We start from the raw sequence: 23,728 nt of genomic DNA, 5'->3' as shown, positions 1-23,728 counted from the left end.
ACTCCACAGAAGACAGGGAATGAGCAGAGTTCAGGAGCAGCTGCTGGACAAGGCATGCTCCTTTCTCCAACCTGTGGAAATTCCCCCTGGAAAAACTTATGGACTTGATTGTTGTTCATTGCAGCATCAACTTTCTCTCTGTGCCATTTTGAAAACTAGTTGCAAGGTGGGAGGGTCCCAGAGCTTGGGCTCCAGCCGTAGTCGGGAAGCAATTAAATAGCCCTGCAGCCCAAGCGCCGCAAGCCTGAGTCGGCTGGCACAGGCCAGCTGCGGGTTTTTCTTTGCTTTGTAGATGTACCCTCCAAACCTGCATCAACTGGCATGGGCTCGCTACAGGAATAAAAGTAGCATTATAGACTTTCCCGCTCAGGTTGGAGACTGGGCTGTGAAACCTGGTGAGGGGAGTGGGTCTCAGAGCCCAGGCTGCAGCCTGAGCAGAAATATCTACACTGCTACTTTGAGCTCTGTAGCTCAAGCCCCAGGAACCCAAGTCAGTTGATCCTTACTCTGAGACTCCCTGCCGTCGGGTGTTTTTGCAGAGTATATGTGCCCTAATACAATATCTTAATCAAATCTGAAATAAAATGACACATCTTAATGGTGGCTCTTCTGTTCCTCCCTTCCTCGTAAAAAACATCCTCTTCTCAGGAATTTGAAAGCAAGTTCTGATGCATGTGGGCCTAGCCAAAGCTGAAGGACCATTAATTTCATCATGGGGAGCATCATTGTCCCTCCCTGAGCCCTCACAGAGAAGCTATGTGATTTCCCCACGATCACAGAGAAATACAGTGACACAGCTGGAAATAGAATCCAGATCTCCTGGCTATTACAGTCCTGTCCTATCACTGCCCTGCCTTATTGTGCAAGGATTTTCTTCATAGGCACTGCAATATTGCTTGTTGGATTAGTCAGCAAGAGGCATTCATGCAAATCAAGTAAATCTCCACTTTGCTATGTCCAGATTTCATCACCTTAGTAGTGAGGGTTCTGAGCTTGTTATCTGATCTCACTGTTCTGCAGTGTAGTTTATAGAGCAACTGGAAAACATGTGGCTTCTGCTATTTTTTTTATGCCAACATTTAGAATAATGTGTACAACTTGACTTCACAGCTAAGGTTCAGTGTTATCACTGAATGAAAGATCAGTCATTTTATTAGACTGTAACTTATTTTATTAGTCTCTCGGAACCCATTAGTGCAGAACTGCTGCAAATCAATGCTTTCAGTTCATAGCTAGTTTACCAGGTTCCCCTCTCGAATCTTAAGTGAAAGTATCAGTCAAGCGCCACAGTTCAAATGTAGATAATTCACTGGAAATGATAAAGGAGCTATAAAGCCGAATTTAATTTTTTCTTGAAATCTAATTATTTGGCTTCATCCACTGGTCCCCCCAACCCCGCCCTACCCCAGTCTTACTTAAAAGGACTTGCTTCCTTGGCAGCCTTTTCATTGATCTCTGACTCCAGCTCATTTTTCTGTACGTTAGATCCAAGATAAAATCTTGAGAGAGAGCAAACTTTTTCACTGAAAGCAATGAGGTGCCATCTGTAACTGGACAAGCTGTGCAATTCTGTTTCCTGCCTTTCTATTTGATTTTAATACATATTAGTATGCCCTTAAAGGTAATTTTCCAGTGATTGGTGTTTTGTCACAACATAGTTCAGCAGCTGGCAGTCCAAAATGCCCTTTGTAAGTGATGTTGTCTTGAAAGTCAAGAAAGAAGCAAAATTCTGTAAATAATGAAAATTCTCCCATTTATGATTTCTTGCCTCTCCCTCAGTGAGCTGTCATAATAGATAGACCTTCTGATCTCAAATAAAAAAGAGAAAAATTATGAGAAAAGCCATCCTAAGTGATCAATTTCTCTGTTTTTAGAAGCTTTTTTCCTTAATGCTGTCAGTGATGTGAAATGTTTCTGTGTGACCCAGAGTGTGCCCCTCAGTGAAAAATGTACAAAATGGATTGTGTAATGGAACTCATTGTGTTGAAATATATTTAATCATGCTTATGGTTTCTCTCTGGTTTATTGACATGTTGGTTTCAGTATGTCATGCAATCTAAAAATCAATCTACATCTGAGAGCTGTTCTATGTGGTTGATAGATAAAGGTCTTTTTACTGCAGTCATGACTACATTTGTGCAAAACCCTTACAACATAATTTATAGGCCACCCTTTATTTATTATGACCTTTCATTCTTCTCAATGCATTTACAATCTTAGATTATTTTCTTATATTAAGTTTTATTTTTTATAATCATGCAGTGCAATTAATGTAGATATAAGCACTCACTGTTATCTAAAAGCAGGAACAGGCACATATAGAGGATAGCACAGACCTGTTCTTGCTAGGCCAGAAACAAAAATGCTAAAGTCTAATATTTCTTCTTCTAAACACCAGGGCTTCTCATGGACAACAATGGCTTTCAGCCTCATTAGCTGATACAATTGCTGTTTGTTGCAACCTTTGAAAAATGGTCCAGATCCAAGCAGGTTTTTAATTAACAACTTCCAATAAGAAAAATAATAATTCCATTTCCACTTCTAGAATTATTTAATGTAAAAAGAGAAGATGAAGAAAGAGCAGAATACTCCAGTACAATGACGGTTTAAAATGAGTGAGGCTGTAAACCAAAACAGAGAAACAACCAGAACCCAGAAGCCATGCAAGAGGCAGTGGTAGCTGTGGCAAAATACCTTATTCGCCTCAGTAGGCTCAGTCCTTTTTAGCCTTGGAGACTCAGGTTTGGGGCAAGGCAAATCCTTATAGGTGGTATAGGGTCCTGCTACTCCTCTCCTCAGTCAGTCCCTTGTGCTTGTTTTCCTTCCCTTCTGGGGAGTGAGTGCAGCCTCCCCACTGGGAAGGTCTGGTGTCTTGCTGCAAACAGCCTACTGGAAGTTTCCCTGCTCCCCTCACTCTCCCCCTCCTACCACCCAGGGGAGGGTTTAAAAAGGTCCCAAGTAGTTGGAGTCAGCTGAACTTAATTGGTTCCCTCGCAACCGTTTTCCAGCTGAACCTTATTGCCCCATGGTTCTCTCTCCTCAGTGGATAGGGAGGGGCCTTTTAATCCCCTGGGACTAATTACTACCCCCCTTTTGTAGCTGTTTGTCCTGGGTTTACCACATAGCATTTGTAAAAAGAACAGTTGCTATTATTAATGTGTTGTATTCTGATAGTGCCCACAATGTGTCTAGGCTCCACACACACACACACACACCAGAGGAAACAGTCCCTTTCCGAAGAAGTTACAATCTGGAGGCAGTGAAAACCCACATGTGAAATGGGAAAATACATATTAACTATTCATATTTCAAAAACAAAACATAGGGTCAGATCCTCAGCTGGTACATATTGGTATAGCTTTATTAATCAACTGAGTCCAGAAAAATCTTCATTAGTGAGATGGGCTATTAAATAAAAGCATCCAGGATGAGATAAGGTTTGTTGGGGAAGAAGCAGGGCTGGATGGGATGATATCAGAGACAGTCACAAAGGTTGCTGCAGAGCAGGAAAGTGGACCTGGGAAAGCCCTGATTTGATATCTTATCCTGGACCCTAAAAACTCTGACTGTAGTCCATGGAACATGACAACAGTTCTAGAATGGGATTTGTCTTTGTGTAGAATCTTCAGTCTGAAAAATCTCTGTCTATTTTTGGGTTCCATCTGAATGGAGAGACAGTCATTTTAAATGTCCACAAACTAAAATAGCCCGAATGGATCAAAACAACAAACTAAAAGATCATTTTGATTGTGCAAGTAGAATAGGTTGGAATAGGCACCATCTTCATGATTCAGCCCCCTCTGCCAATCATTGCTTCATGTATATATTGTTAATAAATGGGACAGTTCTAACACATTTTTAATCGGCAATAAATCTCACTTTTTTATTTATTTATTATTTTTTACTAGGACCAACCAGGTACGGTATGGTTCTCTGGGTGACCTCTCTGATACTTCACTTCAAGTTGTCCCAAACTTTTTCAATATCATCTCTATCCTGGGGCTTTCTCCAAATAGCTATTTTCAGGCAGTTCAACAAATGTTGGAAAGAGGAGGGAGTAAGAGAAGTAGGAGACGGTATCCTCAGGGGACTAACAGTATGAAATAATCAGCTATGTTTCATATTTTAACCACAACTGTAGATTTGATCTGCTGATATGTAAATGGATTGTTTCCCTTAAGATTTAAAGGGATTGCATCAATATAAAAATGGTTATTTAAATTCTTCTGAGAACTGATCTTACGACACTTACCATACCATGCTACCCTTACTTCTGTGCCGGTGCCTTCAGAGCTGGGCAGCTGGAGAGTGGTGGCTGCTGACTGAGGGCCCAGCAGTGCAGAAGTAAGGGTGGCAATACCATATTATGCCATCCTTACTTCTGTGCTGGTACTGGTGGTGGCTCTGCCTTCAGAGCTGGGCTCCTGGCAAGCAGCCACTGCTCTCCAGCTGCCCAGTTCTGAAGGCAGAGACACCACCAGCAGTGCAGAAGTAAGGTAGTAGCCTCTGCAGCTCCCTCTATAATAACCTTGAGACTACCCCACAACTCCTTTTTTGAGTCAGGATCCCTACAATTACAACACCGTGAAATTTCATATTTAAATAGCTGAAATCATTATATTTATTATTTTAAAAATCCTATGACCGTGAAATTAACCAAAATGGACTGTGAATTTGGCAGGGCCCTACAAATAGCCCAACAGAAAACAAGTAGTCCTATCTCTATCTACAATATAAACTGAAAAAACAATAATGAATGTAACAACTGTATTTTTTATCACAGCTGATATAAACTAGCTAGCAAAGGTTCTAGCAAGATGAGAAATGGATCAAATGAAACTTGAATGAACTCAGAAATTTATGCATATTGCTGCACTCAGTTTGTAATTATTATAATTATTTTGTCCTTACAAAATAAATAGGCATTGGGTTGGCTCAATGTGGCTTGAGTCTTGAAGTGCTCAATCATTTATTTATCTGATACTCTGCAATTTCTGTTCTTGACTTTGATTATTAACAGCTTAATTAGGACCCCAGTTAAGGTTCGGGGTAGTATCACTGTAGAAGGCGCTGGTAAAATTTCGATCCTAAAAGCATATAGGATAAATGATTGATCTTGTGTGTGATGGTACATTATTTAATGTGCACACAACAGGGACTATTCTTTGGTTGTGGAGGGTTGTTAATAACATCCATGACTCTGACTAATTTATCTACCCAAGATCAAGACTCTCGCACAATCCTACACACTCCTTCAGAATGGCCACTGTTGCTTATTTTAAAGGATATTTCAGTGTTTCCATTATAAATCCTGAATATCCAGAAATGTGTAAGCTCTAAGAAAAAAAATCAATTGGAGCTGAAACTCTGCACTTTGATGCTATAGAAAAGACAATTTATAAATGCTGACATATAAATAAATAAAAATGTGCTATACAAGATCCGCAGGACCGGGGCCTTAGATTATAAGGTCTTTGAGGCCAGAGATGGTCCCTTTATATTTGTTTGTACAGCACCTAACATAGTGGAGCCCTAAACCTGATTGGGGCTTCTGGGGGCTGCTATAAAGTAAGTAGTAAATATGAGTTAAACAGTTAAAAAAACTGTTTGTCATTGTGTGTGTTTGTGTTATGAACAGCTTTAATTGTTTTAAAAGATAATTCTAAACTATCACTTAGTCACATTTGATAATTTGAAAGAAAAATGTAGAATTGTTAACCGTAGTCATCTAAAGAGACGTGCTGACTTTTCATGAAGATTATTACTGCACATTCCATTATATAAAATTATTTAAATAGTTATTTAAATCATGTATTATAATGTTTCTAAACTGGGTTAATATGCACCATCCACTTAATAATAATCTTCTAAAGAACTTTCCAACTTCATATTTGCAGAATCAACTATAACAGATTCTTTAGGAAATGATACAATAATCAGTTTTTTAAAAGTATTATTCTAATGTTTTTAGACAATAGCCCTTAATGCTGTATTGAGTCAACAATGCCCTTTAAAATTATCATTAATAGGTATTTGCCCATAGCCCATTTTTTCCTAAGAGCATACATTGTAACAAGTATGGAATTTGTGTGTGTGTGTGTTTATTTGCAACTTGTTTTAGAACGAAAACAAGGAAATTAACCCTTCAATTTTTTTTGTGATATTCAAGTTCATCCCCTATGTCTAGTCTAGGATAGGGTCAGGGGTTATAGTGCATATAGTCCTGGTTTAGCAGTGCTTCATTTGCATGGTGCTCTGCTCAGATTATTTTCCTTCTGGCAAGTGGGTTGATGAGAGTCAGAATATGCCTGCACATTGATAATGCTTTGGTTGGTGCTCAGGCATTGACTCAGAATTTGTACTTTAAAAATGAAAATTACTGCTGTGGTGAGTGCTGGCCCCAGGGCCAAGGCATGAGTCAACTCCCAACTACTTTTCTTTTTATGAATGTGTTGGAGGTTAATAGCAACTCACTTAAAGAGCAAACATGATAAAGGGCAAAATAATATTAACAAATAAATTTCAATTTCAGTTAAAACACTATCTAACTAAAGGAGACAGTTGCTCTGTCATTGGAATGATTTTGTTACATGTACAAAATAAAGCTTGACAAGAATAACATCAGAAAGTTTCTGTGCCAAAGACAGTGGGCCAGATCCCTCACTGATATAAATTAGTATAACTACCTTAAAATCAGTGGAGTATGCCAGCATTTGGCCAAATACATTTGCAGTCTTAGGCCCAATGAGGAAAATTCCACCCTCTTACAGAAAGAGCTATGTTGCATAGCAGTCTGACACTCCATATTCTAATAAAAGCAAAGACAATAAATATTCTTATATAATTAAAACAACATTGAGGAGGCATTAACACAAATCTAGTCAGACCTAGACAAACATAGATGTAGCAACATTTTAATGAGCAAAGAGCAAACAAAAGTGAGTGTAATCAATGCATAAAAAGAAATCTAGTGAATTAATAGAAGAGGTAATTAAATAGGGGGCTTTCCAAATCATAGTACAGCAGGAAGGAATAGCTTAGGAGGCAAATCAACAAATTGATTTCTCTGAAGGAAATTTATCTTTTTTTTTGTTTTTTTTTAAAAGGAAAACAAAACAAAACACATAAGCAAAGGTGCTTGTTGAATTTACCAAACTGAGAATTCTGAAGACTGATGTCCTCTATATACCTAGAATCTTTAACAAGCAAGACAAGAGGCTGTGTGAGTTTTTTATTCTGTCCTGTCAATGTTTCACAACCCAATAAGGGTGGAATCAATCCTAAGCATAATTCAGTTGCCCTCCCTAATATTGATTGCAATATAAGGCTTTGTTCCTGCATATGCTTGCATTAACTTCAATGGGCAGCTCTCATACATAATGTTAAGTGCACATGTAAACCTTTGCAAGAGCATGGCGTAATCTTGTAAAAACAAAATACTTTTCTATACACTTCAGTGGTTGGATATATTACAAAAATCATAAACTGGCTGTATTTGGAGATATTTGGTCCATATTCCTGCCAAAGTGTTATATAGCCATATTTTTAATATGATAATCATCTCTCATTCTTGCTGATCTGTAGTCTAAGAATTAACTAAAATTACTACATAGTAGGGTCTCATGCCTAAAATTGTAAATGCCAGTAATATACCTCTCTTGGTAGGTAACTTTTATTTTTATGTGAGTTAACTTATTCTGCTTCATTAGGGTTTATTCCCTTTGTTTCTCATTTGCTTACTTAATAAAATTATTCTTACAATGATAAGGTTAGAGGAATATATCCATATGCATAAACTGGGTATTGCTTAATGTTGCTCAGCCCTTGGTGCAAAACTCTAGCCATTGCCCAGGAGATCAAAAGTGGGCAAAACCACCCTCCCCTCTCAATCCGAGGGTTTAGTGTACACCAGGTGAAAGGGGAGGAGTAGAGGAAAGTGGCCAAAAGCCCTAGTTGTGGCCGAGGCAGGATTCTCTTGGCACATGCATCGTGGAAGACCACCCTAAGGCCGCCTTCTGAGGTCCCCCTTGCATGCTGGGGGTGGAGTTTCGGGTGGAAGTGGTCATTATGTCAGAGCCTCTCCAGCACCAGGAGTAGACGAGGATCAGGAGGGCACAAAAGGTGGTTTAATGCCACCATAATCCATGCTCTTCCTTGGTGGTGAGTTGTCTGTTGTGCCTTTTGAAGGTAAAGTGCAGAGTTTTACCTCAAGCCTCCATCCCCTAATGAAGCAAGCAATCTAGGAATTAACAAGTAAGCATTTATATGACAATGAATTAGGGACAGCTTCTGACACCTTTACCCTTACTGAGTAGCACCTTGCTCTACAAATGGTTCTGTTGACATCATTAGGATCATGTGTTACCCAATGAGAGTAAGCTATCAGAATCTGCCCCTTAAAGAACAAGAAGCAGTGTGAATTCACATGCTATATATCATATGCAACAAACCTATGAACTTTCCTTTATGCAGTCCCCAACAAGTTGGATGGAGATAATATTGCAAACATAATTTATTAAGAGTTTAGCAAATGCTTTAATTTGGTTCTACATGAAATGTTTCTTGAAATGTACAGTGCCACAGCCTAGAAAGGAATCTCAGTTACTACTTGTCCTAGTTCCTTTAGAGTATTTTTTCCCTTTCACCAATAGACAGGATTTGTAAAGGCCCTTTGTCAAAGGGTGTCACTGTCCCTTTTAGAGGGAACAGGCCAGTGCACTGTGATTGGGTAGCTGACCCCCAGCTGAGCTTAAAAGAGGACACCTGAGCTCTAGGGGAGAGAGGCGGGTGAGAGCTGTCTGAAAGTTTCAGAGATATTGGCAGGTGAGAGCTGCTGGAGACCAGGAGGCTGTAGAAGGTCCCTGAAGAAAGCTGTAGCTGGGGAAAGGTTGAGGGCAGGAGAGCAGCAAGTGGGGTTTGCTTTCTAACCTCTCCAATTCAGAGATCCAGGCCTGGAGAGAGCTGAAGTTAGAGAGCTGCAGAGGGAATTCCCTGCTGACTTCTGAGCCAGAGCAGAGGGCTGAAGTCAGGGGAGTGGTGGATGGGTTTATCCACCAGTGATTTTGTGCTGCAGAGCTGGAAGAGGTCAACAGAATAGCAGGAGTGATGAGTCTCTTCTGGTGGGGATGAACCCTGGCAGAGGTGGTGGGGATTTCAGCTGGGAAGAGCAGGGTTCTACTCCAGCCGGAAGGGCTGTGGTGGCAGTCCTGGTAAAAGAACAGGAGAGGACAGAAGAAGAGCCCAGGTATGGTGGGCTAGAATGGGCTAAAATGATGGACTAGAGGATGTGGGATTTTAAGGACTATATACAGTGGGTGGGAGAAATGGACTATGTTTGGACTTTTTGCATTATGTTTTTGTAATATACCTGCCCAATGAAGGGGTATTTTTGAGGCAAGAAAGCTTGTTTTGAGGACTCTGTAGAAGGGAAATTGAAGTGAGCGCACTTGTTCTGCTGCTGGGGTGTACTTCAGGTGGGATTGACACACTTTTGCCCCTTTGGCTAGCATTAACACATTCTGTTTTGTCATTTCACTGCAATCTTTAATTGACCACCATATAGTCCCATTTTGTCCTTTTCCCAATTCCCCACTCCTAGTACAGGCTCTATGTTAACCTGATATTTTTGAAAAGTCCCTCATGGAGCCACATTAATGTTTTCCTATGACTTACATTTTTTTTCCTGAGGCATTGTATACTCTTTTGCCTTAATTGTGGTGTTACTTGGGTTGCTCCAGCCTTACTGTATACACAATGTATGGATATTAATAATTCCCTCTTTCTGCTTGCTTATGCTGTTTCTTAATTCTCCAGAATTTGACTTCATACATGGAAACAGCTATTACCAAATCCTCCTTTATGACATTCTGCGTAATTAAGTGGCATTGAGTTTGATAAATTCAGTAGCCTAGGGACTAGATTTAACCTGCATTTGTTTGGTGGACACCCAGTCACAGAACCTCATCAGAAGCCTAATGAGGGATGGAGCATGGGCAGAAAGTGATTGCAAAGTGCCTTCCAGTGAGTGGCTGACAGAGCAAAAAAAGGGACTTAGGTAGGGAAACTGCTAAATGCAAAGGATCAGTGCATTTCCTCAGTATTCTCCATGGCTAGGGCTTCAGTGGATTCCCCCCACAAAAAATGAAAGCTGCCCCTGCAAACTGGAAGCTCTGAGGCAGGACAGGTGGTAATGTTGTTCCTTGCCTTCCCTCACGATGACTCCCCCAAGGGTACAGGGGGATCAGCTGGTACAGGGAGAAATAAATTACACCTCTCTCTGCCAGTATGAGTGAATTTGATTCCTGGCCTCTGAGTATTAACCAGTCTTTCATTGTGGCATATAATATTAAAAGAAATGTGCCTAGTTTCATAACCCATGTGCTACTCTTGTATTCTGTTTATTGATTAGTGGGCATTAACATCCCCAGAACAAAAAAATTACTCAAATTTTACAAGGCCTGAACACCTCCCTGCCCCCACCACCACCCCTGCAATCTTATTGATTATGCTCTGTGTTTATTTCTGTGAAGTGTATCTGTCAACCTTGAAAAAATAAATTTAAAAAATGAATTTGATTATCACAGCTCAATTGAGTGCCTGGTATACCCATTGAATTTATCTGTGAGAATTGCATTTATTTTTGTTAACTTGGAAATAGAAATATTTTAAACCACTAAGTATCGGGAAAGAGTTTAATGTTGAGTTCAATTTATCACCTTTGAGTTTATTTGTAATTACAATCTTTTCAATGCCTGTATTCTTCTTGATTCCATTATCTCTTTTTGGAGAAGTTACATTATACAATCATTGTATTCCGTGTTGTGGTAGCCAGGATATTAAAGAGGCAAGGTGGGTGAGGTAATATCTGTTGTTGAACAAACTTCTGCTGGTGAGAGAGACAAGCTTTTGAGCTTACACAGAGCTCTTCTCCAGACCTGAAGAAGAGCTCTGTGTAAGCGCGAAAGATTGATTCTCTCACCAAGGGAAATTGGTCCAATAAAAGATATTACCTCACCTACCTTGTCCTATTATACATTCAGACTGATATGAAAGGAGAATTGTACAATGCTGCCAAATGCTGGGAAATTAATTTCACAGTAATACTAAATGTGGTAGCTAGATGGAGAACTAAACTGCAGTAATAGTAGGATTTTATCCCTTATTCAAATAGACATATGTATACACACACAAACACACACACACACACACACACACACAGAGAAATATGTTATTAACAGTGCTTTCTGCACAGTGAGATAGTCAAGTGGTACAAGGCAAATCTAAGGAGAGTATTTCTCCTGTTAATCATCATTAAGTGCTTGCAATACATATGTATTTTAGTTTAATAAAAATCCCCTGCCTTGGATTCAATTTTGAGCATTCCAAAGCGGTATAAAGCAGCTTGGATAGAAAAAAAACTCTCATTTTCTGTTGACTGATTCCTAATATTTCAACATTCAGGCTGGAGCGTGCACAATCCTTAGGCTGCACCATGTAATTGCTTCAGAATTCCTACAGTATTAATCCATTTTGGGACACAGTAAAAACAGGAAAGGCTCATAGCTGACAACTTTTTTGGGGACCAGATCCTCAGTTGGTATAAATTAGTGTAGGTCCATTTATTTCAAAGGAGCTATACTGATTTACACCAGTCAAGGATCTGGCTCCCAATGCCTGAAAAATATTGCCTCCAAGTGCTCTCAATAGAAGCCAATGTATAATCTTGGGAGAGGCAATACTGGGAAACTTTGGATATACATATACCAATGAAAAGAGCCTCTTAATTGCAGCTCTTTACACTGTCTGTTCCACACTCTCCTTATTCAGCAAAACAAAACGAGTAATAAATGGCCATATCCTGTCACTTAGTTCATAGAGTGTGCAGAGATTGATGACAGAGTGTGCTGTTCTTCTCCTTCAAAAACAGGATAATCCCTATTATGTGAATGCCTCAAGGGAAACCTTCAGATTTCAGCATGCCAGCCCAACACATTTTCAATCTGTTCTCCAAGAGCAGCCAAATCATAGAGATCCTGACTCTTTTCTCCAGAGATAGACAACCCTAGAGCATCATTTCTGCAGAATTTAGAAGTTCACAGGTCTCAGGCGTGAAAGAGCTCCAGCCTCTTGGAACACGTAAACTCCACGTGGCCTGAGCTGATGTTGTATGTGTGTTTTTTTTTGTTTTGTTTTTGTTTTGTTTTTTTGTAACCAAGGAGTTTCATTAGCGGGTATGTAACAGGCACAGCTGGTCTTGGGTCCATACAACATGCATTTTGATGTAGAAATTACTGTCAGGGTTTATGGCGGTGGTGGATAACCTGCAGCTTGTCAGGATAAACAGCTGGCAGGCCGCGAGACAGTTTATTTACATTGACTTTCCATGGCTCCCAGTGGCCACAGTTCATTGTTCCCAACCAATGGGAGCTGCAGGCAGTGGCACAGGCCACAGGGGTGCTCTGGCTGCTGCTTCCCGCAGCTCCCATTGGCTGGGAACAGTGAACCATGGCTACTGGGAGCAGTGGGCAGCTATGCCTGCAGATGGTCAATGTAAACAAACTGTTTTGCGGCCAGCCAGTGGATTACTCGGACGGGCTGCACGTTGCCCACCACTGGTTTATGGCCTAGTCAGACTAGATAAACATAATGGACCCTTCTGGCCTTAAAATCTAAGAACGTGTTCAGTCGTATGAGCATGTGCTTACCTATGTCATGTAAGCAGCACCAAACTGCTTTCTTGCTGCTGTATCACTTGGTGATCAACCCAATATGAAGGAAGGCTTTGATTACACCTCCTTCTTTCTCCTGGGAGTCACCTTTTCCCCAATGTCTAGGAGAAGGTGCCCCTCTCATTTTTGCAAATAATATCCATTACAACGTTTGACATTATTTCACTAAATAATGATCTGGAAATATTTTTTTCATTTTTTTGATCAGATCAGTGAGTGGTTGAATAATCTTTTGCAAAAAATAGACATTGCAAATTTTATCACATTTTTGAATCCACATTTTCTTCATTCAAACAGCTGAACCCACATCAGAGTCTATATCATTTGTTACAACAATCTCTTATTCAAAGTTCACAGCTTTTGAATGTTCAGAAAGCGCTTGGGGTTTATCTTATTAACTACTGTTTTATTATTGAAACTGGATTTGCTAAAGTACAAGGAAAAATACTGAAGAGAACTGATGTGGGAAAGAATGAGATGACCAATATTTTTTTTATATCTGTAACTTGATTCTGCTGGGACAGGCCACTCTGCACTTCATTGCACCCTGTTTGTTCTTCCAGATAACAGCACACTTGGGTGGCAAAGTACAGTGGCTGCTTCTGTTAGGGGAGAAAAAAGACTATTTTCTCTAAAGCTATTCTCATGTCCCTCAGGTTGGACTGAGTCCAAACTCAGATTAATTATTTATAAAGTCTGCTTAATGTGGAATAATTAATAACCAGCAATAGAAAAAATTGACAGAGGAAAAGTTATACAGTCAAACTGATTTAATTTAGCTCAGTGCAAGCACAGCTTGAACTATAGGTTGGAAAAATCTTATGAACATGTTGATCTCTAACTGAATAGGTCCATAACACAAATATTCTCTACCAGACTTTGATGGCATACAAAACAATTCTTTCTTTACTCTCTAAAAATTGATTTTACTTCCATCAACACAATTGTTTCACAATAACTTCATTCAAAATAGTCTTTCTTAAAGTCAAGCACATTAAAGGTAGAAACTTTATAATTAAGGTTGCCTTTGTAACCTTAACTCAGACCCCTTGTGTGTCTGCAGAATGATTACATTAATTACATGATCACATATGACTTTTCCCACAGGGTCCCTTTAATGGGTAGTGTGACAGGGTCAGGCCAGATGGCTACAGGAGAGTGATAGAAGACAGATATATTAGCCCCAGGTTAAGCAGGTCCCTTTTCCCTGGGTGAGGTAACGGGCAGTTCCAGAACAATCGGGCACTTGCTGGAACAAATTAAGGCAGCCAGGCTAATTAGGACACCTGGAGCCAATTAAGAAGCTGATAGAATCAATTAAGACAGGCAGGCTAATCAGGGCACCCAGTTTAAAAAGGACCTCACTTCAGTCAGTGAGGGGTGCGCAAGGAGCTGAGAGTGAGAGGGCATGCTACTGGAGCACTGAGGAGTACAAACACTATGTGGCATCAGGAGGAAGGTCCTGTGGTGAGGATATAGAAGGTGTTGGGAGGAGGCCATGGGGAAGTAGCCCAGGGAGTTGTAGCTGTCACACAGGTGTTACACGAAACGCTGTAGACAGCTGTAATCCACAGGGCCCCGGGCTGGAACCCAGATTAGAGGGCGGGCCCGGGTTCCCCCCATTCCCCCAACTGGATACAGGAGGAGTTGACCTGGACTGTGGGTCCCACCAGAGGGGAAGGTCCCTGGCATGTCCCCCAACCTACTAGGTGGATCAGCAGAGACTGCAGGGATTGTTCTCCTTCCTTTTCCCCAAGCTGGCCAGTGATGAGGTTAGTTGCGTGAATGGCAGGTTGGAGACACTCGCAAAAATGGCCAAACTGAGTGATGCCCAGGAATCTCTGAGGCAAGCAAATCCACCAATATGTGCAGGACCCACCAAGGCAGAGGAGGAACTTCGTCACAGTAGTTATTCAGTATTTCTTTTATTCCTCCTCATTCAGTGTATGACCTCATGCGATTTATGCACAGCATTCAAATACTGCACTGAATGCAAGGTTTGTAATTTTGGCTCCAATCATCTTCCCCCTCTGCTCCTATTAACCTCTCCTGCCTCCTGTCCTCCTTTATTGCTATATACCACTCAGCCGCCTCTTTCTCTCCCCTGCTTCTGTTCACCACATCCCACCCACTGGCTTCTGTCTCCCCCTTTGCTCTTTCCCTGGACCTTCTTGGCTCCTGGCATCCCAATCCTAAATGGGGTTTTTTGGGGTCTTACTCCAGCATAAACAATAATACCATTAATAATAAATATTCTAAGCCATTTTACCCCCATCAGCTTCATTCAAAAGAATAATTTTTATTATTTAATTTATAATTTTTAAACAATGGTAACTTCTGAATATTTCACTAGTCCTGCCCTTGAAAACTTCTAGCATGAGTCAATGTCAAATTCTACCTATGATTCACTTTTGTGATATAATATGATTTTCCTGGGCAGACCAAGACCATTTTCCTGGGCAGACAAGCCTTAGACATTGCAAAGGTTTTAGATGGAGAAATTTTAATTATTTTTTTTCCTCAATCTGTACTCAATCAACATTTTCCAAAAGCATTCTAGCTGTTAGTGAGATTTATTCTGAACATTTGTAAGCATGAAAATATTTCTTTCTTTTGAAACTAAAGTGCATAGGGATCAAATTCAGCCTTATGTTTGGACTGTAGTTCCAGTCTTAATTATGGAGAGGCTGGTCCTCTCCATAATTAAGCAGAGCAAGACCAGAATCCTGGCCTTTTGACCCCAGGAACATGGACATCTAACAGCCTCTTGAACTAAAGATGTCAGCTGGTGCAATACCAAACGTCCTTTCTAAATTGACACCAGCCATTAGAGAGCAACATATTTTCTCACTTTTAGCCATATGTGTGCACACATACACACAGAGAAAGAGGTTGCATCTACACTAGGGATATGTTTTTTTCAAAGGGACATAAAGATTTGTCTACATGGCAACACTCAGGAAAGTTAATCCTAATGAACTAAAACTGTGAATTAAAACTTGATTGGTTAAACTGCATTAAACCCCTACGTGGCCACTCTCATTCAGAATCAAAGTGGCCTTAATTCAGTTTATCTTAATTCACTTCCACTTGGTGAAACTGCATCTGTTGGGAATTATGGGTCTGAAAAATACTAGTTTAGACAAGACTAAATTCCTGACCCTGCTTCAACAGAAGACAGTAGGGTATGACTCGTTTTCATTGATTTTAATGGAGGTTATGGACCTATTCTCATACCCTAGAACTCCCATTGTCAACAGTGGGAATGTTTAAACTGCTATTACACACCTGCGGCTGGCTCACGTCAGCTGACTCAGGCTCACGGGGTTCAGGCTACGGAACTATTTAATTGCAGTCTAGACATTTGGGCTCGGGCTCAGTTCTGTGATGTGCCTTTTTGAGGAGCAGCACAGGAGATGGAGTATCTCGGGAGGCATAGCAAAGATAACTTAAAGCCACCTTTTTTCCCACCCAGATTCTAGGCTGCCGCAAGGGTTGAAATATGTCAGCCTTGGTTCAATTACCAATGGCATGAACTGCATCTCACAATCCCTACAGCTCCACTACAGCTCTCTATTTCTATAGCACTGAGCAATATAGGTATGTTTCCTACACTCTGGCCTTTGAGGATCTGTTGACATCAGCCCTGCGGTGTTCCAACAGTGCCATTATGGAAGTATATGACTAGTGTAAGAGGTAGAATTGGACCTATAATCAAGTTATATTTTAACTACTTTTGTCTATTTCCTTTATTATCAGGGTATATCTTTATAAATAATGGCAAGATTTGCTCCAAAATCAGTCATTTAAGGTCTTTGTGGAAAATGAATTTTATACTTGCTGAATTACCATAAAAACAACTGAACTTTTGACAAGTATTTTAACATATAAGAACAAACATGAGACACTACGCAACTCTCTGAACAATTGAGATTTCTAGAGATGCAGATGAATCAGACTGTATTCTTCCATCTGAGTATCTACATCCTTAGTTCAGATATCCGGTTTCTAAATACAGATATCAAATGTGATTCCTTAGAATCATCTGATTGTGAGCCTAGGAAACGTAGCAGAAAAATCTTGAGAGCAGATTCTTTATTAGGATACGGCACCTTGTTAAAGGTAAAAACTTAGCATGTTTTTTCCCAGCACTTTTCAGTTCAGTATCAATTAAAAACGTTCCTCAAGCTATTTTCTAGGTGCTGACTCAGTTTAATCATGATACATATCTTGCCCTCAACCGGGTGCCAGATCGTTGGTTAGCAATTAAAAAAGCTTGTTTCAACTGTTCTCATAAACACTGAAGACACCTGGAGAGACATTTATGCTGAAACATTTGACATACAAAGTGCACATTTATGTCTCAGTTTGGATGACCTGCAATTTCACAAGCTTTTTAAGTTCAAAGATATGTTACTTGAGCTTTGAGACTTGTTGTCTTAAAACCTACATTTACAGTTATTTTTCATGGATGAGGTTGAAAATATTTTTGTGGAAACTGTTTTTCAGCGCAATATGCAATTTCAATGAAACTGATTTTTTTTTTAATTTTGACAAAATTTCCCACAGAAAGAAAAGGAAAAAATATATTATGTTCCATTTTGAAATTAATTTTATTTCAATGTTATAATTGTATTTTACATTATTTTATTATGTGTCAGTAATATCAGTGCATGAGATGACATACCAAGTCATGTCATAATGACATGACAGGTCATACACTATTACTACTGACATTTCATAATATGACAGACACTATAATAGTTGGAATATTGTGTAGTCCTTCACTTCACCCAAGAGATGGCTGTAATACAGTGGTGATTTAAAAGATTAATCTAAATCAAGGTTTCTCAGCCTGGGCGTTTTGACTTCCAGGAGAACTGCAAACAGATATCAAGGGGTTACAAACACTGGGCCCTGCTATATTGCTAAATTGGAGGAAGATTCGATATAGATAAGTAAGGGGGTTGGGGATTGGTTGCAGAGTGGTCCTGGTATGGAAAAAGGTTGAAAATTTCTAAAATCTAAATCAAATTGTGAGATCCCAAACCCTCCACTCTGACCCTTTTATAGCAGGTAAATGGGCTGGAGCAGCATAAATGGATTATAAAACCCATGATCTTGCTGAGGGGGAATTCTCCTGACTCAGGCACTGCAGAAGATAGTCACAAGGCTGCTTTCTGAGGACCTCCTCACAAGCCCCAGTACTGGAGTCAAAATGGGGGACAGGAGGGAGACATAGTGGGCTGGGTCACAGCATGCCATGTGCAAATTCCAGGCAATGCTGGGGCCCATAGCACAGCCTGGGGGAAGCTATCATTACTTAAACCTTCCGGGAGTGTGTGTTTTCTGCCAGGAGCCTTTCCAGTCACTAGAGTATCCCAGGATTAGAAAGGTGAAAGAGTGACTTAAAGCCCCTTCTCAGAGGCATAGCAGAGAATCTCACATTTTATCAGTAGATTTAGATCTCAATTCTTGCTTGACTCGTGTGTAGTCCCCTTGTAATACTCACTATGCCTTGTCGTAAATTGGATTGTAAACTCTTCAGGACAGGAACTGTGTTTTATTACGGGTATCTATAGTGCCCACACAATGGGTCCTTGATCTCAGCAGGGGCCTCTAGACACTACCATAATACAGATAATAATCCTGCTCATATTGCCGTGAGCAGGACTCGTCCAATAATTTATAAAATGTTTTGAGATTCTTTGGAATGGAAGACATTCCTTGAATATGTAACCCTTCTGCCATGTGTGGCTAACAGTAACAAGGACCAGGTTCAATATAGTGTCTAGGGAATCCTTTTTAAATGCTGTCTGCAAAAATGCACTTTATCCATTGGGGAATAGTGGATAAAAATAATGAGGAGAGAGAGTTTTTAGCAGAGATTAATAATGCCATGTGAGAACTAAATATAACTAATTGTACGGTGATGAGTAGTTAATTGAAGATTGTGACTGAGCCTCTTTTTCATGACACATTACATTTCAATATCTGTAACTGTCGAGGAAGCAAGATGATATTTAAGGGAATCATTTCAGAATCATGTTTTCTATTCATGTTTTCTAATTAAATTTATTGTAATCCTTATTTATTTATTGTAATTGTATTGTTTAGGTAATAAAATCAAATGAGGATGAATTGACTTTGGAATTATTTGGAACTTTAAATAGTGCTCTCTTACTGATCCAGGACAATTTTTGAATACTGTTAAGTGAAGGGAGACCTTATTTTTTCTGTAACCATTATTCAGATTTATCAGCCACATGCTACATAAGAGAACATTTACACAAGTCTTTAAATGCAGTTATTATAGAACATCAGCACTGAAGAGTTTCCACTCTGAAAAAGCTTATGCTAGAGGAGATCTTATTATACAACACTGATGATTCAGAGTCATCACTGAACTGTTGTTGAGATATTTAACTTTCTCACACTTCTTGTACAGGATTGACATCTTCAAGTATGTGATCTATGGCATAGCAGCTGCATTCTTTGTCTACGGCATTTTGCTGATGGTAGAGGGATTCTTTACGACTGGTGCCATCAAGGATCTCTATGGAGATTTCAAAATCACCACCTGCGGCAGATGTGTCAGTGCCTGGGTATGTTAATATGACAACCTTCATTACTTATGTTAATTTCAATAGCATCTTTGGAATAGGTTAGGATATATTTACAGAGGAAATATGTCTCTTGTGGGGGGGTTATATATTCTTATATATTAGTAGTTAAAAATTGCAGCAAGAAATGAATGAAATAATATGAATGGTCTCCATATTAGCTAAGCAATATCTACTGATGAAAAGTGCTATATAAAAGCTACGTAATAATAATTAATAATATGCATTTTTGTAGAAATAATCACTTCACTAATTAAATGGACAGGCTTTTTGCCCAAGCTAAATGTGAAAACTCTTTGCTCAGTATTAAGCTCTTTGGCGCAGGATCATGTTTCCATATGTGTTTTTATATTTCCCAGCATAATGGAGCCCTGATCCTGATTGGGGCTTTAGGAACTGCTACATATCTACATGTAGGTTGTAATATTTAATCATAGTAAGAGTTGATAAATAGATCAGGCCCTGAATAGGTCCTCCATGTTTAATAATGTGGAGCTGGATTTTGAACCTTTTACTCATGTTGGTGAACAGTTATTCAAAAGTCATTTTCACTTCAAAACTAAACCACAAATTGACTCCTGGATTAGCTACATGCACATTTTGTGTCCTAGGATTGCTTGGCCCCAGCCACACTTAGTCTCTGTTTACTACTGAAACAACTAAATAATTATACTTTGGGGACTGTGCTGAATATATTCAACAGAGTCTTTATTAGCAGAACCTCTCTGGATTAGGGAGAGGCTACCCTAAATCTCAAAGTATTAAAGATGGGCAGATCAGGGCAGTATATTTCTTGGCTTCCAAATCATCATTCCTTTTACCTGTCTGTTTGACCTATTTGCTATTCCATTCTTAGAAGCTCAGGTATTGTCACATCATTTATCAAAAATATTTTGCTGTTTGAGTGGGAGTAGGTAATGATGTACTCTCCAGGAAGCCGGTAGAATTTCTAAGGTTGGTCATTTTATACCTTTATGATGATAAGCATAATTGCAAATAGCATGAACATACAACGTTATTCAAAGGAGGGCTAATCACTACACTATATTGTGAGATGTTGATAAGCTGAAGTAAAGGCTACGAGTACATTCTGATGACAAAGAGTAAACACCGTCTAAAAGCATAATAGTAAGCAAGAGTCAACTATTAGAAACCCAGGCAATCCATAGTTAAGCTTAACTTGAAAAGAAATCCACATATTTGAAATTGTGGAAAAGCACAGTTAAGGCCATCCTAACACTGTAACCCGCCCAATAGTAATGTCACTCTTTCATCTTCTTGACTTTGTTCCTTTCATAACTACAGGCTGAGATATTAATACTTGGATCAAGACTTGTTGAGACCTTTAAAGATGTCTGTAGTCAAAAGCTGGGGACATTATAAATTGGGAAAAATCACTGTACTGAGACCACCACCAAGTTCTTTGATCATGCTTTTATCACCTTATGGGCTTTGATAAGTCTTCAGTCTATGGCTGCAGATATCTTAAATGTACAGGAGATACTGTACTAATAGAACTTGTGGATGGAACATAAAAATGTGAAGCCCAGATCATTCATTTTATAACAGTTTTCATATACGCATGTCTTCAATACAAAGTTATGCTCCATCCACACATTAATGTTTATTCCTTTCATAATAATAAATGCCATAATCTTATAACCTGTGCCTAGGAGGATTCAATTTGTATGCTAGCCTGCAGTTTAATACCATGTGTGGCACATGAAATGATTGCTTTCAGTATACTACTTGTCTAATCGGGAATTTGGGAAGTATGTCTCTTCCAGTAAAGAAGCCCAAAGGTCATACAGCCACTGTACAATTAAGATTAAGGCAGTCTGGTTTTCATGCCCAATAACAAGATGAACTTGTTTGCTATGGGTGGAGGAAGTTGGCACAAAGGGCGAAATCCTGGCCCAATTTAAGTGAATGGGAGTTAGGATTTCATCCAGATTATTTCCTCCCCAGGGCGATGTTATGGCAGCTCTAATTCTGTACATATCTATATTTTCAATTGTTTGGGTTTCTTTTAGGTTAAACCCTAATTCTGAATTTCCTGGTCCTTTTTTGGTGGCTATTTGATAACTAACCTCTTTGTAAGGGTTAAAAAAAACCCCCAAACCTAAGATACTGACATAAGAGCAGCCATACTGGGTCAGATCGGAGGTCCATCTAGCCCAGGGTTCTGTCTTCCAACAGTGGACAATGCCAGGTGCCCCAGAGGGAATGAGCAGAACAGGTGATCATCAAGTGATCCATCCCCTGTCATCCATTTCCAGTTTCTGGCAAAGAGAGGCTAGGGACATCATCCCTGCCCATCCTGGCTAATAGCTATTGATGGACCTATCCTCCATGAATTTATCTACTTCTTCTTTGAACCCTGTTATAGTCTTGGCCTTCACAACATCCTCTGGCAAGGGGTTCCACACAGGTTGACTGCGTTGTGTGGAAATTTTTTTTTCTTTTGTTTGGTTTAAACCTGCTGCCTATTAATTTTTCATTTGGTAACCCCCTAGTTCTTGTGTTATAACAAAGAGTAAATAACACTTCCTTATTTACTCTTTCTCCACACCAGTCATGATTTTATAGATTTCTATCATATTCCCCCCCTTAGTCATCTCCTTTCCAAGTTGAAAAGTCCCAGTCTTATTAATTTCCTCATATGGAAACTATCATTTTGTTGCCCTTTTCTGAACCTTTTCCAATTCCAATATATCTTTTTTGAGATGGGGCGACCACATCTGCACACAGTATTCAGGGTGTGGGCCTACCATGGATTTATATAGAGGAAATATGATATTTTCTCATATTATCGATCCCTTCTTAATGATTCTCAACATTCTGGTCACTTTTTTGACTGCCACTGCACATTGAGTGGATGTTTTCAGAGAACTATCCACAACGACTCCAAGATCTTTGAGTGGTAATAGCTAATTTAGACCTCATAATTTTATATGTATAGTTGTATAAAGACATACAGTTACATGTATAATTGTATATAGACATGCACTCCCAACCTTAATTCTAGCTTAATGAAAATGGCAAATTCGTTTGATTTATATTTGTTTAGAAATGTTTGACATTCGTTGGCAGCCGAAGGAGGCAAGGAATATGTTAAAAGCATTAGAGTTCTCACTGCAGGAAGCTCTGTGGGTTGCTGGGAGTCACAGGACAATACTCTGTATTCTCCCTAGCTCTTCAACTGACCTCCTTGAGTTAGCTCTTTATTTCCTGGCCTCTCCTTTCTTCCCATACTTTGATTCCTGCTCTGGTTACCTATGGCCTTCTTAAGATCAGCAAGGATCTTGACATGATAAAGAACAGTGGAATTTTTATTTTTTTTATTTTAATCTAGCCTACAAATCTACATTCTTAAAATTTTTATAATTAAAATTTGAGGCAGTCTTGTTCACGTGTTTCTTTTACTTCACTCACATATTTTAAAAATAATTCTTATATAAAAATAATGACTCTAGAGAAAAGCAACAATTTTTATTTGAAAAAGATATTGTTCAAAAGATATTTCAGTTCTATCATGATGCTTTTGCATTTCTACATTCCTCTTTTTCACATCACATTATGTGGAAGCATAAATTAGACATATAACTCCTATTAAAAAGGTTGCCCTGTGTGTGTAACCCAGATGGTGCTGTTGCTGTGTAGATCAGATAGGAGAAATTAATATACTGTAATTGTAGAGTTGCCAAATGGAGATTATGCTATTGGGGAAGATTAGCTCATATCACTGGCTGCAAGAAGGCGTCCTTATATGGAATTCTGGGATATTCATCTTGTAAATTTAAAAAAATACACCACTACACAAAACCAAAAAACTCAACTAATAGAATCAATCAGTTGCTTTTTAGCAGTGTATTCTAAACATGACAAAAATGTCCTCTTTATGGTCACATATGCACAGAGAATATTTGCACTCTAAAATAATTTGAAACCACATAATGGCTCTAACTTGAAAAATGGCACTGTAAAAATGAGGTTGTGTGTTTGTCATTCCAGGTATAATTTGCTCAAATTATGAATTAAAAATATTTCTGAACAGTAGCCTTGCAGGCTCACCTGGCTGTCTGGGAATCAAGTTGAGTTCTTTTCTGCTTCAGCATCAGCACCTGCTGGTCTTAGTGAAGTTTATAATACATGTATGTATTGATTACACAAGTAACTATAGCTGGTCAGAAAATGAGGGTAGCAAGGGTTTCTGGAGAAAATTTTTGACAAAAAAATGAAAAAAAATGTTTTTATCAATTTTCTGTGGAAAATTTTGACATTTCACTGAGAATCATAGAATGATAGAATATTAGGGTTGGAAGACACCTCAGGAGGTCATCTTTTTGGTTTTCAGGTAGTCAATTTTTTTGACAA

General features: G+C 39.2%; 1 protein-coding gene across 2 annotated transcripts in view; it reads left to right on the top strand.

Moving 5' to 3' along the window:
* The window catches only part of GPM6A (glycoprotein M6A), a 344,505-nt gene that overhangs the window by 299,090 nt on the left and 21,687 nt on the right, over positions 1 to 23,728 (top strand). For both annotated transcript variants that reach the window (XM_038400720.2, XM_038400719.2), the window contains exon 3: positions 19,177 to 19,333. In XM_038400720.2, the coding sequence (XP_038256648.1) occupies positions 19,177 to 19,333 (157 nt within the window). The remainder of the gene's footprint in view (positions 1 to 19,176; positions 19,334 to 23,728) is intronic.

This window comes from Dermochelys coriacea, chromosome 4, assembly GCF_009764565.3.
Source record: "Dermochelys coriacea isolate rDerCor1 chromosome 4, rDerCor1.pri.v4, whole genome shotgun sequence".
NCBI lineage: Eukaryota > Metazoa > Chordata > Testudines > Dermochelyidae > Dermochelys > Dermochelys coriacea.
Note: the sequence above shows the minus strand (reverse complement) of the source record. Positions and strands in the feature narration are given on the sequence as shown.